The sequence below is a fragment of the Acanthisitta chloris genome, unplaced genomic scaffold (assembly GCF_000695815.1).
Source record: "Acanthisitta chloris isolate BGI_N310 unplaced genomic scaffold, ASM69581v1 scaffold1156, whole genome shotgun sequence".
In the NCBI taxonomy this organism is placed as follows: Eukaryota; Metazoa; Chordata; class Aves; order Passeriformes; family Acanthisittidae; genus Acanthisitta; species Acanthisitta chloris.
This window is the reverse complement of record NW_008678469.1, coordinates 29,548-49,970: the sequence shown is the minus strand read 5'-3', so window position 1 is coordinate 49,970 and position 20,423 is coordinate 29,548. Positions and strand designations below refer to the sequence as shown.

General features: G+C 39.3%; 1 protein-coding gene across 1 annotated transcript in view; it reads right to left on the bottom strand.

The window, feature by feature from the left end:
• Nucleotides 1–667: 667 nt before the first annotated feature.
• DHRSX (dehydrogenase/reductase (SDR family) X-linked) overlaps nt 668–20,423 on the bottom strand; it is a gene marked incomplete at its 5' end in the record, with an annotated part of 43,655 nt that continues 23,899 nt past the window's right edge. The window contains one exon of the mRNA XM_009076866.1: nt 668–1,122. Coding sequence (XP_009075114.1) covers nt 925–1,122 — 198 coding nt within the window. The remainder of the gene's footprint in view (nt 1,123–20,423) is intronic.

The window sequence follows — 20,423 nt, the reverse complement described above, 5'->3', positions numbered from 1 at the left end:
GAAAGAGTGAGCTGGCATTAATTGTTTGCTATCCCTTCCAAACCATGAACACTAGTACCGTAACTCATATGAACTAAGTTCAAAACCAAGAAAAGGAGGTGATTCTTTAGGCAACAGTACATGACTAAATCTCCTTGTCAAAGAAAATGACAAAAGTTGTGGATGCAAGGAGAAAAGAGGACAAGTGATCTTAGCCCAGTGATGAGACACTAGGCTGACTGCATCCTCTGCCAAAACCAGTGTTAGATCCTTTCCTCACCTTTAAAGGAGAGATGAACTTTTATCTGGAACTGTGGAATTCAGTGAACAAGTGAATCCAATATGCTGTCTGAAGAAGACCTCATTTATTTACTTTTATTTTGCTTCTGACCTTCAGTTAATACCTCTGGATAGAAGTTGACATATAAAACTAATGTTATGATAGAAACAACATCATGATCATGAATGCCAATTTTCTGCATTAGAACAAGCTGACATTCATTATACAGTGTCTTAAAGATTAATGAAGCTTAAGGAAATAAAGTTGCAACTTTAAAAACTATTGAAAACCAGTGACTTGTATGTACAAAGCTGGCTTAACTTCAAAATGTCCCAGACACAACATGTTCACCAGGGAAAATCTTATTTTTGTTGAATAAAAAATGAAAACTCAACTCTGCACAAGGCTAAAGATTGTATTTTAATCACGGACTGAAACATCATGATTTACAAAACTGATGGTTAGATTTAAAACCAACCACTACATCTTTCTGTGGGAATATTCCCCCCACACCCTAGCAGACCAGGGGTTCAAGTGAAGAACAGAGCTGTTCATGTTTGCCTTTGGGACTGAACAGTGATTTCCAGGATGATGGCTGATGCTGCAAGAATTCACCTAAGATGCTTGTCAATGCATTTCATTTTTCCTCCTGAAAGCGGCTTCTTCTAGGGAAGTCTGCTGGCTTCATCAGAAATCCCAACCATCTTGCAGCTTTCTGTCCAGAGCCTTCTCTGCAGCTCCTCATCATATGCTACATCAGCCGATTTTGTCCTTTCCTCATTGTAAAGGTAGCAGCCACCAGCTCCTTCTATCTCAGGTGATACTGCTGCATAGATGGTTGTAGAGGCTCCTTCCTCTGGAGTCTGCAGAAACAAAAAAAACCAAATTCTAGTGAGGCATGTACAGCAGAAGAATAAGATTCCCTAATTTTACATGACATTTGTGGTCCTTATGCAAACCTGAAGCTGGTAACGATTAAAAAAAAAGCCACCTATTCAATCAGCAGAGCCCATTTCTACAACAGTACTATTTTGGGAGAGCTGAAAGCCACAGAAGAGACATATGGGAAACTCTGGTCCATTTCTTCAACAGCTAGTCGGATGGAGCATACAAAACAATTGATTTAGTTTTCACAGTTAGAGCTAATAAACCCAAAAGCAAGCACATATATTAAAATCCTAGTTTCATTATTCATTTGCAGGGATGAAAGGGTCTGTGCCCTGCCTTAAGAAGATGAAGGCTATGCTGTATGTGCAACACGTTCATTGTAGCAACAATATGACATAAGATCACAGAAACCATGACAGCAAATTAAGATTCTGCAGTTCAATCCCAGCAGGCAGGTAAACCAGGGAATTACATTTTACACAGAGCATAGTTATAAAGGTTCTGCTGTGTCATAAAGAAAAATGCTGAATTATCTATAATGTCTGATATACCATGACAATTAAATAAAAATTAGTAAGTGAATAGTTTAGAGTGATAACTCCTTTCATCCTCAGGATATGTAAAACATTTACATTTTGCATTCAGAAGGATCCCACAGCTACCACTGAAATGATTTCCATGGTATTTTTTCTAATTGAAGGGTGTATTTAAAATACAACATTTGACATGCTTTACCTTTATCAGTGACATAATTATGATTAATTCCTGCTAGATAATAATGTATCATTTTGCAAGTCTTGCAGTCATTATCTGAGGCATTAACAGTACTGATGCTGCTCGTAGCTTTGTTTGCAGCACCTGACAGGATGTCTTTTCCTGAAGAACTCAGTTGATGAGTTCAGTAGTGAATAGGTTATCCTGTGCCTTATGAAAAAATGAATCTAAGCAACTGGAAGCTCTTTGTTATGCTTTTGGTTTTTTTTAAGAAGATAACTGCACTATGAGATTCTGTCTAGAAACACTTACAAAGTGCTTGTTTACCTTAGTTTAGTACTCTACTGCTACTTCACCCTTGTTTATCTTGAGGAATATAGTGCTATTCATATCCAGTACAACATGTAAATAACAGAAAGGTATGAGCATGCACAATTCCTTGCAGGATCAGGACAGACTCCAGGTGCTCACATTGTGGCCACTCTAATGTTCAACTACGATGCAATATAAAGTATCTTAATATTGTAAAGTAGCAGAACAATGACAGACATAAGCATTCATATTTTATACCACTTATTCTGGACAACAGAGAGAAACCAAGAGTGGTTTTTTATGTACTGTTATGCTCTACTTAAAGAAATGAGTGACACAGATAAATCACTACTTCATACGATCTGGACATTATGTTCCTGAGTTCAACAGCTCTCCAGCACAAACAAGCACAAATGTCAACGTCAATGACTCCCAAATATTAATGACAACAGCTCAAAACTAAAATGTTTCAGAAAAATTGTCTGTGGGTGGAATTTGTGTGATTACATTCATATGTGTAGGGCTCTCTACAGCCTCAAAGATTGGTCTCTATGGATATTGTTACAGCACCAGAAATACCACATACCTTTGCTAATTCAATGGGAAGGTTCTCCCAGGGTATGCAGGACTTATCAAAATTTTTATCTATTGATGATATGTCAGATAAGTTCCCCATCAGTGGCCATCTATACCAAGAGGGTTGTCAAACACTGGAACTGGCTTCCTAGAGAAGTGGTCAGTGTCTCAACCTGTCAGCCTTTAAACAGATCACTGATTGTTGTAGGTCCCTTTCAACTGAAATATTGTATTGTATTCTATTCTATTCTATTCAAAATAATAAAATATTTTAAATAAAGTCCATGCATGAGTTGGAAGTGCTTACATGGACACACTGTGAGTTATAAGCACAGTGACGCTGTCACATCCATTAAGCTCAGCTTGTGTACTTTTCATAAGATTTACTTTGCTTTTCATTCCATCCACCATATATAATATGCCCACACATATTTATGCAAAATTACTTTTTAGTTTCTATCACCTGTTGCTAAAAGCAATTATCTAAACACATGTTTAAACCCAACCTACTTTATATTAAGCAATTAGCCATTCCTGGAAGTGTTCAAGGCCAGGTTGGATGGAGCTCTGAGCAACGTGGTCTAGTAAACGTTGCCCCTGCTCATGGCAGGAGGGGGAAACTAGATGATCTTTAGCATCCCTTCCAATCCAAACCATTCTATGATTCTATCATTCTAACAATGGAAGCTAAAGAAAACAATTTTTCCAGTGCAACAGGGAGTCACATATGTATGCTTAATTAATTGTCTTATTTCATCTTCCTAGTGCTTAATTAATGCAGAAAGTTTTAATGTTCCCTTACTTTAGGATCTCTTCATTGTTTTGACATGTTTTCTGTTTTAATAAAAGTTAAAAGGAAACCCTGTACCAGGAGTGTCCTGGACATCCAGCTGGATGCAATTACTGGAGTAATTAATGAGTATCTGGACAACGAGCAGGATGAATTATTCCAGCAGTGTCAACCTCACTCCTGATTGCCAACTTTCCTGGGAGTTCCATAGCTCTTCTTTCACCACATGATAGCCCAACAAAAGATGAGAAGGAACCATAAAGCCCTTGGAAAAGGAAACAACCACAAGTAGGAGACTAGTGTCAAAGGAACATACCTGATCCAACCTTTGATGCCAATGGCCTTCTAGGAAAAAGGCCAGAGAAATCACCAGCTGGTGGACAAATATCTTATCTATAAGATGTTTGCTATGATGCTCTATACAAACAGGAAGATCCTGAAGTATTATACCAAAAGTGGCAGGTAGACTGGCAGTGAAAATAAGTCTAGTTCAAATCACAGGGGAGAATTCTTTACACATTGCCAAAATTTAAAAAAGCAACAAACAAAACAGCAACAGAATAATACACATACATATAGGATCAGTAAAATCTTGATCATTAATTGGATGGACTTGTCCTAAGAGAAAAGGGATTCCTATAAATTGCACAATCCTTCTTTATTTTTCAGTCACCAACTTATTGGCGCTGAAATTTTGCTTTTAAATGGGATTTTTGCTTACAAATTACTCTATTACTAGTATCCAAGCAAGTTTAATTAATACCTTTGTCATACCCAAGTAAAACCGATTTCTGCTTAACTTCTTCCTAATGAAATTCTGAATCTGCAATTCCTTTAGCTTATTATAGTTTATTATAGTTTGAAAACTTTTAGAAACAGTAGCTGGGATTATGTTCTCAAGCTTGTGAGAAACAAATTACCTGTGTTCTGGGGTGCACTGGTTACTATGATCCGTGAACCACTGAATGATTTCAAAACGAGGTTATTTTCTGGTCACGACCCCAAAGTGAAATAACAACAGGTGCTGTAGTGTCACAGCCAGCTGGTAAAGACATGGCCTATGTGTGCTCAACCTGCATTGTGTAACCTGTGCACTGTCTACACCTCCCAGCATGATTGATGCTTTGAAAATATCAAACAAAAAATAATCCATTGAAACACTGAGTGTAAAAACAAAGGCAAGAAAGGAAACCATGACACAGGTGTAAGGACATGTACAGTCACTTTTGATCAATAAGGTTGGAGCAGCTGACTGTGTGTTCTGGTGAGACCAGTGGCCAGGACCAACTGTCAGATCCCTAGGAAGCCAAAGCTGCCAGAGAGGTCTGGCAGCACAGCTTTTCAGAGATCTCTGCCTTCACTCAAAAGCCCTGGTTTCCATCTGTGTTCTCTCTCTCTTCCTATTCTTTCCCATGTAGCTCACTACTATTCTATATCTTATCTAATTTCTGCCTTGATAATAGACTAGAAAGGGATAGAGCTATTTTACTGAATATACATTTCTCCCTAGATACGCTGTCAGCACCATCAAATGAATTTCTTTTCAATCCCCAACTCATGGCAAAGAGAATTCTTCAATAAATTCACTCCATAATAAAATTCTTTAGATTTCATCTTCAAAAGAAATAGCAGCTACAAACAGAAATGCCTGAGTTAAAATGTGAATCCCTTCTCCTGACAATGCTGTGGCTAGAGAGAAATAATTTCTGAATCAAAGATATGAATATATAATAAAAGATGAAAATTCAATGAATTTAGAATGCAAAGCAATTTTCACACTAAAAAAACCCAAAATCAAAATGTTGAAGGAAAGGAGCTTTTATAATATAAAAAATTCATGCCTATTCTGGGAAAAAAAGAGAAGCTTTTCCTTGAGCACAAGATGTTGAAAAGAACAGAAGAAGGCATAGCTAGCAAACAGACACAAAGAGTATCACATCCCAAATCTCCTCCTTTCTTTAGAAAGCACGTCTTCTGGAAAGATCTTTCAAAAAAAAATCCAGATACCCAGAGAAACTGGAAAGCTCCATCTTATCTTCACATCAGGCCCTGCACAGGTGACTGGGATGCCTGTCGACAAGGTGGACCGTGGAAGAAAGATGTTTTTGTTATTGCTGAGCAGTGGTTGGAGTGTCAAGTCCTTTTCTGCTTTTCATACTGCCATGCTGGTGAGGAGGCTGAGGGTCCACTGGAAACTGGGAGGGGACACAGCAGGATCTGGTAATCCCAACTGACCAAAAGGATATTCCAAACAATATGATATCATGCTCTGTACATAAACTGGGGGGAAGAAGAAGGAAGGGGGGGGGATGTTTCGAGTGCTGGTCTTCCCAAGTCACCATTCCATGTGATGGGGACCTGCTGTCCTGGAGATGGCTGAACACATCCTGCCCATGGGAAACAGTGAATTAATTCCTTGTTTTGCTTTGCTTGCACAGTTTTTGCTTTCCCTATTACATTGTTGTTATCTCAATCCATGAGTCTTCTAGGTTTTACCCTTCTGATTCTCTCCCCGATACTGATGGTGAGGGAGTCAGTGAGTGGCTGTGTAGGGCTTGGTTGCTGCCTGGGGTTAAACCATGGCAACAGAACATCATGGGTCATCTCAAATAACATCAGATGCCTGTGTTTTCAGGCAGCTGAGTGAAGCTTCTGTTGTCTGGCCAGCTTTCTGTGCCACACTGAAGAAAACTCCATGGACTTCAAAGAGCAGATCCAGCAGTGAACTCACTTGCAGTTATTACAAAATTAAATTTGCATGTCAATTTTAAACTGAATCTCTCTCACTTAGAAGTGCAATATAACCTCAGTGATGTGAGCAGGAGTGTTTGTGGATCCATACTTTGCATTTTCTAAGACATTGAAATAGAGAACTAAAACAATAACATTCACTTTTAAGCAATTTTCAAATGGAAACCAGAACCCAACATTACATGACCGAATTTGAACAGGGACTTGAAACATTGGGTCAAAGGCATTAATCATAACTGAGTCTTTTATTCATTTTGTCAAGTTCATTGAGGAAGATTACTTTGCCTGAAGGCTGATCCCTAAGCTTGCTTTGCAGCAGAGAGGGATGTCTTCAAAGTCAGAACTGAGATATCACTGCAGCCACTGAAATTACATTACAATTATTACCTTGCTCAGCTTGGTAACGCTACGCAGAATTTGACAGATAAAAGCCTGTTGCCCTGGACATTGCATAGACATCCAGAGACAGTCACTTGCTGGAAGAACATCCAGTCTCTAGGGTATAAGGCAGGCAATAATAGGTGGAGAGAGCTGAGAGAGTGCACATACTTTACAAAATGCTGAGGCCTCTTCTGGGAGTGACACTCTGTTTAATCAGCTCTGTGGAAATCAGGTGAAGTCCTGTAGTTACCTATTGAGGACACCTGAGTTAAATCACTGGGAATTGCCTTGGGTGTCTTCACATAATCTGAGATTTTCTGCAACATCTCTATTCACACACAGGCAGGAGATTTACTGAAGCAAATGTGCAGGTCAGGAGAAGAGATGAGGAAAGACTGAGCCTCCTAAATCTTAATCCTGATGCCCTGCACACTAGACTGCAACACCTTTTCTGTGTTTCTAAAGGAAAACACACATTTTATTTGTTTGCTGTCAGCTTGATGGCCCCAATTACAGTGTCATGTCAGCAATTCAATATAATCTTCATTCTGAGATGTAGACTGATCTATTATTAAGCAAAAATACTGAATTACTGCTTAGTATTCATGCTACATATATGGTAAGGAAGCATCCTGTTATATTTATCATCTACAGAAGGCTTTAATTCTACTGAGTTTTGAACTATTACTATCTGGGAAATATGAATAAGAGCATAATATGACTCCTCCCACTAATAAAGCTCTTGGAGATGCAACTTCTTTGATAGGTAGTGCTGGAACATCTGCATCATTTAATAATGTATGCCCAATTTTTCACTTGAAAGCACAATTTAAATATGAATTGAAATGTGAATGGATGAAAATTAAAGAGGACTTAAAACAACAAACAACCTTTAAAAAAAAAACCTTACAGCTTTAGTTTTTCTGTGCATTATCTTATACCAGTCCATGGGTCATCTTTAGTTTCCTAAATTCTTTCAAATGAAGCCAGATTTTGGCAATTAAAACAACACAGAAAAGCACACAGAAGTGTTTATGTTTGAAGTGGTAGCTGTATTTTCACCACCCCCAGAGAGTAGGAGACACAGCAAGGCTCAAGGTGCTGAAGAGGATGTTCCTGAGTGCATATACCTCTGAACAATTTATTACCTGCCTGCTTGTGCAAAGCTGCTGGCTTTTGGTGAAAACTCAAGACTTCAGGCATAAGATATGGCAGCTTCTGATGTGTAGTCCCCTATCATACTCTACTTTTTTACTTACAGTTTAATGTTTGAGAAGTTATGTATCTCATTTTCCCTTCTTAGAAAATAGAAACTGACATATCTCCAACTTCACAACTTTCTTAAAATGACTATTAATTTTTTTTAATTACTATAAGCACTCAGAATGAGCACGGAACTCCTAAATATTTAAAATATAACCACAATATAGAAAGCCTTTATGAACTATGATGAGATCAAAAAGAAATAAAGACTGTACAGAACATAGACAAAATTAAATAAGCCAAAATTACATAGGCCAGCAGCTATTTCACAGCCTCCTCTGTTTTAAATTGCTACAACCCCCATTTTGCACCCCAAACAGCAGTGGAGCTCTTCCCAGCTGTGGGCTCAGCCAGGCAGTGGGGCTGGGAGAGGCTGGCTGACAGCCTCAGTTTCTCTCCTCCCCACTGGAGGCACTTGCTGAAACCAGATGGTTCAAGTGGGAAGGTACAAATCCCTTCCTGGATCACCAGGTAAGATCAGCAGAGAACACTTCTCCACCAGGACTCAGGTAGGCCATGTGCCTGAGCTAGCAAAGATGAGGACCAGAAATAGTGAAGCACACAAAGGAACTCAAAATGATGACTGGGTGCTAGATCTCCACATTAATAGTGTGCAAGATGAAAACATGCCTGGGAAGATATGAGAGATGAAAGCAAAAATACACTTTCACCCAAGTTTTTTAGGTCTACACTGCAGTGGCATGCTAGCTGGGCTGCAGTATGTCCCACTGAAGGGTCTGCTCCACACAAATCTCCTGCATGAAAAAAGAGACTTCACCTTGCAGTGCTTATCCTCTCCCTGGGTCTCAGCCTTTGTTTCCTTTTCCCCATTGCTGATTCCAAACCTTTCTGTAGGACTGAAATGTGGCAGCCCTGAAGACACTAAGCTGGCTGGAAGGAAGAAACTTCAAGCAGACTGCCAAATACCATTGCTGTGGCTCAGACCCAGCTGGAAACCAAGTACCACATCACTTACTTACCTCCCATTCTCTGGTAGGATGGGGATGAGAATCAGAGAAAGATAAAACCCATGGGTGAAACAAGGGCAGTTTAATGATAGAAAAGAACTTAAGTCTAGTAATAATAAAACTTAACTACAAGGAGAAAGAGACAGACAGAGATAAATAAAACTCAAGAAAGACAAGTGATGCACAATACAATTTCTCACCACCCACTGACCGAGGCCCAGTCAGTCCCCAAGCAGCAATCAGTGGCTTCTGGCCAAGTCCACACAGTTTATATACTGGGCATGACATTCCATGGTATGGAATATCCCTTTGGCCAGTTCATGTCAGCTGTCCTGGTGTCATGGTTTAACCCCAGGCCCCACACCACACAGCCACCTGCTCACTCCCACACCAGTGGGAGGGGAGAGAAAATCTGAAACGGAACGGAATGGTTCCTTGGGAAGACAAACACCATCACTCCAAACATTCCCCTCTTCATCCTTCTTCCTCCCACTTTACATTTAAGCATGATGTCATATGGTATGGAATATCCCTTTGTCAGTTTGGGTCACCTATCCCAACTATCTCCTTCCAATCTCCCATGCATCCCCAACTTCCCTGCCAGGGAGGCAGTACAGAAAGCAGCAAAGGCCTTGGCTCTGTGTAAAACACCATCACTCCAAACATTCCCCTCTTCATCCTTCTTCCTCCCACTTTACATTTAAGCATGATGTCATATGGTATGGAATATCCCTTTGTCAGTTTGGGTCACCTATCCCAACTATCTCCTTCCAATCTCCCATGCATCCCCAACTTCCCTGCCAGGGAGGCAGTACAGAAAGCAGCAAAGGCCTTGGCTCTGTGTAATCACTGCTCAGCAATAACAAAACATCTCTGTATTATCAACGCTGTGTTCAGGACAAATCCTAAACATAGCCCCATACTAGCCACTGGGAAGAAAGTTAACTCAACTCCAGCCCAAACCAGCACACCTGGCCATGCTTCCTCACAGCTTCTTGTGCACTTACTCACTGACAGAGCATGGGAAAAGTCCTTGGCTTAGGGCAAGAACCACCAAGAGACAGCTAAAACATCAGTGTGTTATCAACATTATTCTCATACTGAATCCAAATCTGTCACAGCTCTTAAGAGGAAAATTAACTCTATCTCAGCCCAAACCAGGACAACCATTTAGCACTGTACGTGTCCCAACTGCTCTGAGTTTCTGTTTTCTGCATAGTTATTGTGTTTAAATTATAGTTTTGCAATATTCCCCAAACTGAGAGGAGAAAGACCAAACTGGAAGACAGATAAAAGTGGTGGGGACAGAAGAATCTTATTCTGGAAATCTATATTTCCCATAATTTCAATCTTGAAATCTTTCAATCTTGAATGATAAACCAAAAAGATATAAACAAGGGGGTTAATTTAGATCTGTCCCTAGTAACATACTGCAAAGATGGAAAACAAGAAGACTAGACTATTTTTGCTATAGTTATTTTAGTGAAAGTATAGAATTAGGTGAAAGTGGCTCAGATTTTCTAATCCTATGTTTCTGACAGATACAGTAAACAGGATTAGTTAGCTCAAGTCAGTAATTATAAGTTACACATCCTCAATATTTCCTGATAAGTTCAGGGTATTTTTGCTTAAGTAATAAAACCCTTTAAAATTACAGTTCTCTTCATTTTAATTAAACTCTATTTCATCTGGAAGCAGTTTGTAAAAAGAAATAAAATTTAGCCATCTTGTAAATAAAACTACTGTTTCCCACTTTCTGTCAGAATGCTAAAGTAATGAAATAACAGATTCTGAAACCATATGATTATGGAGCTGTCTGTGTAGCTTATCCTCTCAGTTACTCAAGAGAGGAACTAAATTTAAAGGCAAAGGCCATATTCAGTTGAAAATTGACATATTGGAATGCTTACTAACCTACCAGGATCAACTAGTTTTTAACAAAATAACTAAAAATCCAAACACAAAGGAGGACTGAATCTGATTATTCAAATTGAGCTTTTTGTTGTGTAGATTGAAAGTGAATTTTAGCTCCATAACTTAAATCCCTTTATTTAAATCAATCACTCTTTACTATCTGCAAAGCAGTCTATCAATGGCTTAAATTCAGAAGAGCCCCAGAGAACATGTATAACTTTGGACAGGCAAATAGTGCCATTGATTTCAATTAGATTAGTCATGTCTCTAAAACTATGTCAGGCAAGATCTGAGGCATCGTATCTGTTACTGCAGAGCTCATTATAGAGAGAGCAAACATGCAGACCCTTGGGCACACAAATGTTTCCCAAGGTCTGAAACAGAAGCAAAAAACTTCCATCTTGAAAACAATAACTTATGAGTTTAAACTTATCACATTTAATCAGCTAAATTGTCTAAAAGAGGGGCAGGCTGGTTCTCATGGTGCAGAGGTGAGTGTTAGCCCAGGGAGAGGTGCTATTAATTTGCAAAGGGGCTGAGAGAAAAACAAAGGTGTTAGGTCTTTCCAATGGAACCGACAGAGGAAAGCAGGGAAGTGGGATGTACTGAAAATTGTTAAGTACTGTTAAGTAGAAAGACACAGGTTTACTATATGCTGAAGTAGTTAATTTTATTATCCAGGCTTATTTCTAAGGTTTCTTTGCAAACCTTCATTAAGGTAGCAGATGGAATGAAAAAAAATTGTGTATCCATTGCAAAGGTCAGGACTGGATTTGGTGACAGATGTGGTCCTTTCCGTGTTCCTGTTTCCTTTGCCAGATGACAGAAGTCACAGCAGAAGTGTCACATTGCTGTGCAGGCGACATGACATACCCCAATCCTCTGTGTGAAGGACTAAATTGACTGTCCTGGCTTATGTTGCAGGAAGAATTGGTTCAAGTTCCAGAATGAGATGCATAGTAAATGGTCAAATCCCACTACTTGAAGTAGAACAATGAAAAACTGGAAAGGAGAAAAACATTTAATCCCTTTCACACACCAATATTCTTTCCCCAACATTTTATTGGTCTTTCCCCAATAATTTATTATAAATAAGTCTTTCCACAATATTTTATTTTCAAAAAATGTAAAACCCAAGAAGTTGTGGGGCAAGAACATTAAAAATCCCAACAACCTTCCTGAAAATCTTCGTATTCCTTTTATTTCATTCTTAGCTAGCTCCTCTCTCTGCAGAGAGTTTCTGACTGGGCTGTTGATACTGGACTGACTGAGGGCTTAAGGTAGCCATGGCCCTGAGACTTGCAGAACTGTCAACAGCCAAAGTGACATAGTGAGAATTAACCTTTTCTTTTCATTATGTTCCCCAGGAGAGTTCCTGTTGCACTGGAATTCATAGGACTTTTTGGTTAAAAGGTTAGAGCAGTTGTTTAGAATGGGAAACAAATACTGTGAGGCTTTGTGGTCTGATAAATACACGTTACAGAGTTATCTGGTGCTTTGCTTAGGGAGCTCATTGAGCTATGCTTTTTGGTAATGCTATTTTGCTACACACATCCTTTGGCCTTGAGAGTCCAATCAATGACTCCTCTTTGCTGGAGGTGATGCACTGCAAGCAGCAATGCTTCAGATGATTCAACTTCTGCTTCCCAGGCAAAATTCCACTTGTGTAAATGCAGAACTGTGCTGTGGTTTAAGTAACTGCTTTTAACTTGTAAAAACACAGGCTGAGGTCTGAGCAGAGGCTTGAATGCCAGTGTTGCCCACCTGTCCCAGCCCTCCCCTCTGTCTCTCCTGCCCACACTGCAGCTTGCTTAAAATTCTGCTCCTCACCTGCAAGTCTGCACAGCTCTGCAGCCACCTGTTGCTTTTTGACATGTACTTCACAGTAGAATTGAATTGTTCCAATCAAGATTAGGGTTCCGTTTCTCTAGGTGGTATGCAAAGCACATCTGCAGACAAAACTTTCATCCATTTCTCCACCTGCCTTTTCATCACACCCCACAACAATCTCACAGATAGTCCCAGTGCTTTTTCATCCCCTTTTCCTTCTGAATTCCTAAATGCCTCTTGCCAGGCCCTCACTGCAGCCTCACCAAGTGTGGCTCCTACATCAGTGTGCCACTTGCCCCACTGGCTCAGGTTCCTTTTTGCAGCCCATATGCTGTGTGGAGTAGGAAGGTGCTCAGGACAGGAGGGTTCAGAGCCAACACTCACCCTCCTGAGATCACAGATCACCCTTCCATGTCACTGAGCCCCTTCAGAAACCAAAAAGGGGTAGAGAGCAGCCCTCAAAGCATGAGCTCTTGAGGCAGATGGCATTTACCATCTCTGGTGTAAACAAGTGAGCCCAAGCTTTTTGATAGTAGAGAAAGGGGAGGGAAATATCAGATGAAACTTTGTCAATTGACCCAGGTTGTCATTGACCCAGCCAAATCTGAGAAGAAAGGAGAAATGGTGCCCTTTGAGCAGGGCAGAAATAAGGGCCCTTTTTTGAGCAGAATCACAAGGGGTGTCAAAAGGGTGGTGTGACAACATGTTGCACTGCTGGACACACGGAGAAGGACTATGAGCAGGGCCACGGATGAGCTGCTCCTGCAGGTGGAAGGAGGAGCTGCAAAGCCCTCTCTGCTCTGCAAACACCTGCTGAGCTGATGTGGCTCACTTTCAGTTCTTGAGCTGTGTAAGAGAGCCACAGTCAAAAAGCAAGATTTTCCAGCAGCACACTTTTTATATAAAAATAATCTAAGTGTTTGGCTTTTATCAATTACATAAACTCCTTAGCGTCCAAAACATAACTGACCTTTACTTTTAAATCTGTGTTCAATAAAAGAGGATTACAACTGTTTGTGAACTTTGCAAGGTCTGTAACATGGCTTGGGGAAAAAACCCACTTAATTTATACTTGTTTAATCCCTAATAGCTGATGACAGTCTGTAAAACAAATGGTTTTAATTATTTTCTCCTGGCTGAATCTCAGGTATCATCATTTAATCAAATAGCAGCTCATTGCCAACAGTTAGGATTAAGTGGAGAGTCATACAGTAGGAAAAATAAGAAATTACATTAGCACTAAATGGTGACAAACATGTTCTTATTGCAGCCCTGTCCTAAGACAGCAGGACATTTACAACTCCCCAATAAAAAACCCAAACCAAACCAAACCCCTTAAAAAAACAAACAAGCCCTTAAGACTTTTTCCACTTATCCTGAGACTTCTGGCTACTGAAAATGTCAATGTGGTCTGTGCAATAAAAAAATATTTTAAAGATTCCCTTCAGTTATTAATGAACAATGTACAGATCTTACACATCAGTGTAAATTAAGTGCTACTTATTGTTTTATTTGCGCTACTGACGCATGAAAACTACTATAGAGCTAATCAATAGGTAATGACTCTATTTCAGGAGTAATGCTCTGTTCAGAGAAAAAAATGGCTGCAATTCACAAACAATTATTGATCCCATGAATCAATGTCCGTAGAGATCTGCACATTATTTAAAATTTCTTCAGCAATATTTGCCTTTGTTGCTTAGTGGCAGTGTAATTTTTCCTGCCCGTTATACTGTGAATATATTAAAGGTTAGCATGAATATATTGAAAACACCAGAATAAACTGAAAAATCTAAACTTCTGATGGATAAGTCTCACTACCAGCAGTGGCATGACCATTACCAGAGCTCTGTAGTCACAGGACTCCATGCAAAGCTCTTTCTTGCATTAGACATTGTCAGTCACAAAATGATCAAGACCTCACCAGTCAGTGGTCCAGTATAACCCTGCAGGACTTCAAATTTTTAAAGACTTCACAGTTTCTTTTTCAGTGCAATGGTTTACAGCTCAGAGCAACTGGAATACTTGAGGTGGCCACAGCTGGACTTGATGTGCCTCAATGTTGGCTGAAGTCTCACAGGAGACAGACTTATCACTGGCTCCCACAGTGAACTGATGAGTTCTCTTTGGCCTAATTCTCTAAATAAAGCCCTTTGACTTGTTTTTATCACTCTCTCTGCATAGAGCAGGAGAAAAGCATGAAGTAGTCCAAAGTAAAAATCTGAATTCTCCTCTGTTAATACAGAGAAGAGAATAACTCAACTGTTATTGACTTGTATAAACATATACCCCAGATGTATAGGGCACTGAAGAAGATGATTACTTCTGGCTCTCACAATTTTCTTTTTGATTCACATGTGTCCTGAGACATGCCTAGTTTACAGCCTGAAATGATGCTACTTTACTTTAGGTTTTAACTACAAATCAGTTCTGCTTAGCCTAGAGCAAATATCTGGTCTTTGCTTAGGAAAAACAAATTGAACAACTTCATGCCTGCCATAGGATCACAGCTACTTGAACATCTGACAACAGTTACCAGCAGCACCCAATGAGGAGACAGATTTTCAAAAGGATAAATGCCCAGATGTGACTAGAAATAACCAGACTTGGGTGTTTTGCTACAGCTCTGCAGAAGAAAACAGCAATATTTTCATATTACTAACATAATAAAATGGAGAAAAGTGGGTTGATTCTTACAAAATCAGGGAGATTCCTCTCCTGGTCTAGATTAATCTTATGAAGAATTTACAAATAATTGCAGATGATCACAGCAGAAATAAACAACAAACAACAAACATAACCACAAAGAGAAATATGAAGAGAAAACAGCACTGAAAACATGTTTTTACAGAAAATGTTTCTCTAAGCAAAAATAGATACCTGAGCCAAGTATGCTCCTTAACTACTTCTCTGAAAATATAAATTAATTTCAAAAAACTCACTCAACATTTTTTGCCTTTTATTTAGGCAAGTCTGAGAAATTATAATATTGAAGATTTTCTCAGCATACACTTTATTTGCAAGTAGTAGAGAGATGCTCAGACTCATAATGCTTACTTTTGTCGTGAAAAGGAAATAAAATCTAGACAGTACTCTAGTTGGAGCTAACTGCTGCTGCATTAAATAAGTACAAATATAACTATTTCAAAACTCTAAAGGGTGGAGTGTGCTCGATGAAATGGAGATGAGACTACAACCCAGAATATACTCACACAATTTTAAAATAAATGCTAAAAATGTATTTATGGGGTGAGATGCAGGAAAGGAGCTGCTATTCCAAAGCTCTGAGCGCTCAGCCCTGCTGGCTCCTGGTTTTCCAGTTTAATTTAGAGAAAAGGTTACTATCATCTATCACATTCCACGGGCTGTCAGAAAAGCCAGCCCTCCGTATTCCATCATTAAGAAGCCCCACTGAAGAGGTGTTTTAAAGGCTTGCAATGGATGTTGGGTGACCATTCACCAGCTGCTCTGCCCTTTCTTCCATTTCAAAAGTATATTAACCTGAAGACAACTGCAGGTGGTCTCATCCATAATCTACAGTGGCAATAACAAACAGCAGATCGAATGAAAAGGATCTTGCAGTGTTCCAAAATATTCAGCACTTTGCATTTTGTTAAGGTTATTTATCTCTTTCCTAAAAATTCTAATGTATTGCAGGCGACTAAGGTTAACAGTGAAAGAATATTATTGATAGCTACTTAATAATATCTGTTCAACTTGCAAACATACAGTAGGTTATGTTTTTGTTTAGTGTATGATTAAAAATTAAATTACGGGTTTTATTAATATATTTTTGCATATTAAAAAGTTCTATACTTGAAAGTAATATTTGAACATTAAAATTATATAGTATCCACAGATTTAAGCAAAGGGACCCTGAAACATGAAAAGCACTTCAGTTTTCTGCATCTTAAATATATCTATTTTTCTATGATAAAGGTGCTGTGCAACCATAATTATAGTTGCAAAATTCTGTCAGTAAATACCTACTGTCAATAAAGCTTTTAGAGAAATACATGTTGACAGTGAAAACATGGGAAAACATGAAATGAAATTATAAGCACTTACTTAACAAAAATACCTTCCACCTACCACACAGCGAAAAAAGGAATTTTTTTTTTAATGCAAGAAAGATATTTGCATGAAGAAATACCTGGTGGTACAAATGACACAGCAATGCAGTGTTTACCAGAGAAAGTATGCACTGTTTAGTAATTCCTTGCAGTGGCAAAACACCATGAATCTCAGTGACATGATTCATAGACGGATACTGCCATCATAAATGTAAAAGAAACCCCACAGGCTGCTGACAGCAATGAAAGGTGAATGAGAGATTACTGAAATACAGCTAAATTGAGGGCATCTTAAGAGACCTATGTTTCAGTTCACCACACCATTTATTTCTTGACAGTTTAAATTTTCTGTATAATCCAAAGGATTTATTTTGAGATCTAGACAGTCAATCATATCAGAGGCAAAGCTTTTACTCAGTCATTTGGAGAACTGACACATCTTAGCTATCATACAGATCCATGCTCAGTAGTTTACAGCAGGTCTATTGCTCTGATTTGAAAGACCCATCCAAGAAAGATCAAAAACTCAGTTGTGATGTCCCTAAAATACCACATAGTGGTTTCAATAAAAGAGTACACAAAAAAAAGGAAAATATGTATTTCAGGTTTTTGGTTGGTTGGTTGGTTGGTTTATTTTAAAACATGCAGTATAATTTCCTCATTAGAAAAACATGGAAAGGAGCAATGGAATTACCAATTCAGGTGAAGCAGACCTGACATCCCAAAACAGGAACATAAGAATAATTTTCCTTCCCTTACATAAAATCCTGAACCAAACTCTCTGTTCTAGACATTATAGGAATGGAAATCTTTGCCATGCTAACCCTCACTAGTCTTCTTTGGACACTCTGTTGGAGTCAGCTCTTCAGCTCATTTCCAGCAGGACTACAAGCCTCCCCAGTATTAGTCATCTTGAGAGTACTTCAGGTGCAAAGCAGTCAATCAGGAAGACCCAAAGCAATGGCCTTGACCTGCTTATGGAAACACAGGGCAAGATGTGGTCTCTTGTACAAGGGTCATGCTGTTGCCTGCAGCTGCCTGGCCTCTCTGCTGAAAGGGGTCTCTTGAGTACTGACCAACTTTGTGAAGAACACTGCTGTAACCCAGATTAGAGACTAACCAGATAGCTATGTTGACTATCTCCACAGCTCTGTTTACAATTTACCTTGGCTATTTTTATTTTTATAAGAGCATGCACAGATTTCTTGACCAGGGCAATAAAAGATCTCATTTTCATTGAAGGGTCTTCAGTCTGACCCATAGCTCCCATCTTCCCTTTTCTCCTGTAACCAAGAGCCAGGACTGGACTGTTGGATAGTTCAACACAGCCCATCAGCAAACAGCTGGAAATACTGTCTAGAAAGGTGAGGATGGAGGTTAAGTGCAGGAATGGCACATCTTCACCAAAGGTTTTCCTGAAGCAGATACTCAACAAGTTCAAAATCAAAATGGATGTTTCTTGGCAAATCTTCACTTTTGCACCCTTATACTGGCATTTTTTCTTTTCAGCTTGTGAGCAAAACAGATAATCCTGAGGGAAAAAAATTCCACTATTCTAAATATGAAAAGAATTCAGAAAGAACGGGACTTCAGGGACCTCTTGGTCATCTCTGATCTAGTTTTGCAGGTAACCTATCAGCTGATCTTCTACATAAACCTATTTAAACTCCATCATAAAAACAACAGCTTTCTTATAGTTACCACTTTGTGGAAGCCTTTTCCAGAGTCCAATTCTAATGATTAGAAGGACGTTTCCTACTTTCTTCTATTTCTTTCTCAGTTTCTCAAAGTAAATACATTTCCAGTCAGTTTGCTTCAACTCATTCTTGACTAAATCGTTTCCTTAAAATCAACATAATTCCTGTTTGTTTTGATTAATGACCATTGCTAGATATCATGATATAAATTGCCAATAAAGAGAGAAAAAAAGTTGCGAGGAGATTCTGCAGAGTCTAAGTGAAATCAGCAGATGAAAGGTGTGTTGTCGTTATGGTAACAGTGACAGCATTGCTACCATTCTTGAGCAGGATGGTACCTGCTCACATCTACAAAGCCTAATGACTCTAACACTGCAAATTCTTTCTTTCCAGCCAGGAGAGCATGGGACAGATTATACATCACATGTACAAGTGCTGCCTCTGAGCACTTGAGGTACTTTGTAATCCCCTTGGCTCCTCTGAGCAAACCACTATGTAGTGTCCTGGAGATGACAAATCCAGGTACCTGAGCACAAACACATTTTATATTTTATCACTTTTTCAAAAAGCTGGAAAATAGGTGACTTACCAGCAATCTGCCTTTGACCTAGCACTATAACAAGTGGGCTAAAACTCTCATAGGAGAAGTTGTACAGCCAAGATATTGGCTGATGGAATTTCATTTGCAGTGAAAATGGTCCTTGAGGCTTGCCTCAATATGAGGGGAAAAAACCCCACCACACCACCAAAACAAAAACTGAGCACTAAGTGTATATAAAACAATATTAACAGGGCAATTTTATTTAGAAAAAAATTATTATGTAAAATACCCTGCTTCTTGTCTTCTACATCTGCTTCTTGAATGGATTTCAAGAAACATCAGCTGAATCTAGTATTATAAACATTTGAAGTACTTTACTACCTCTGGAGATTTGCAGGCCCTCTAAAGCGATTAGGGTTCAGTGTATCTGTGCCAGCCTTAATCCACTTCCCCAGATAACAGGCATATAAATTAGGACACATGTGCCACAAACCTAAACCAGGCAAGAGAAATAAAAGGCCAGCCTCAGATCAAGGAGAACCTCTAAGGAGCAGGATCAGAGATGTTTTACATGCTTTACAAAAGGACAGTATTCCACATAGAGAATACAAAATCAAATCAGATAATCCTTGCCACAGGAATATGCAGTAGGATTCAGATCTGGGTGTTTATATGTCTTATTTACTTGTTTAACAGGTTCTGATCAGCTACACTTGTACAAAGCCACTGATGGAAGTACCAGAAACTTCATGATGATGGAGGTTATCATTTTATATCCAAAGGATAATGGGGACCTAAGTTGTCATTACTGGTCATGATGCATAAACCTTGTGATAACTGAACTCCTCTCTGTGAAATGACCTAGACTTATAGCTTGGGCAGTCATTAAAATAGCCTTTGTAACTGCACAATGTACAGCCCTGAGACAAAAAAACAGGAGCGTTGCCCCATAGGGTCTCTCCTATGTCATTATTAGAATCATAGAAAGACTTGGGTTGGAAGGGACCTTAAGGATCATCTAGTTCCAACCCCCTGCCATGGACAGGGACACCTTTCACTAGACCAGGTTGCTCAGAGCCGTATTCAACCTGGTCAGGGATGGGGCATCCACAACTTCTCTGGGCAACTTGTTCCAGTGCCTCACCACCCTCACAGTAAAGAGTTTCTTCCTAATATCTAATCTAAACATACTCTCAGTTCAAAGCCATTCCCCCTTGTCCTATCATTACATGCCCTTGTAAATAGTCTCTCTCCATCTTTCTTGTAGGCGCACTTCAGGTACTGGAAGGCTGTTCCAAAGCCTTCTCTTTTCCCTGCTGAATCCAATTCTCTTAGCCTTTCCTTGCTCCATCCATCTAACCATTTTGAAGAGGTGGCCCTCCTCTGGACTCACTCCAACAGGTCAATGTCCTTCTTGTGCTGGGGACCCCAGAGCTGAATGCAATACGCCAGGTGGGAGCCACCTA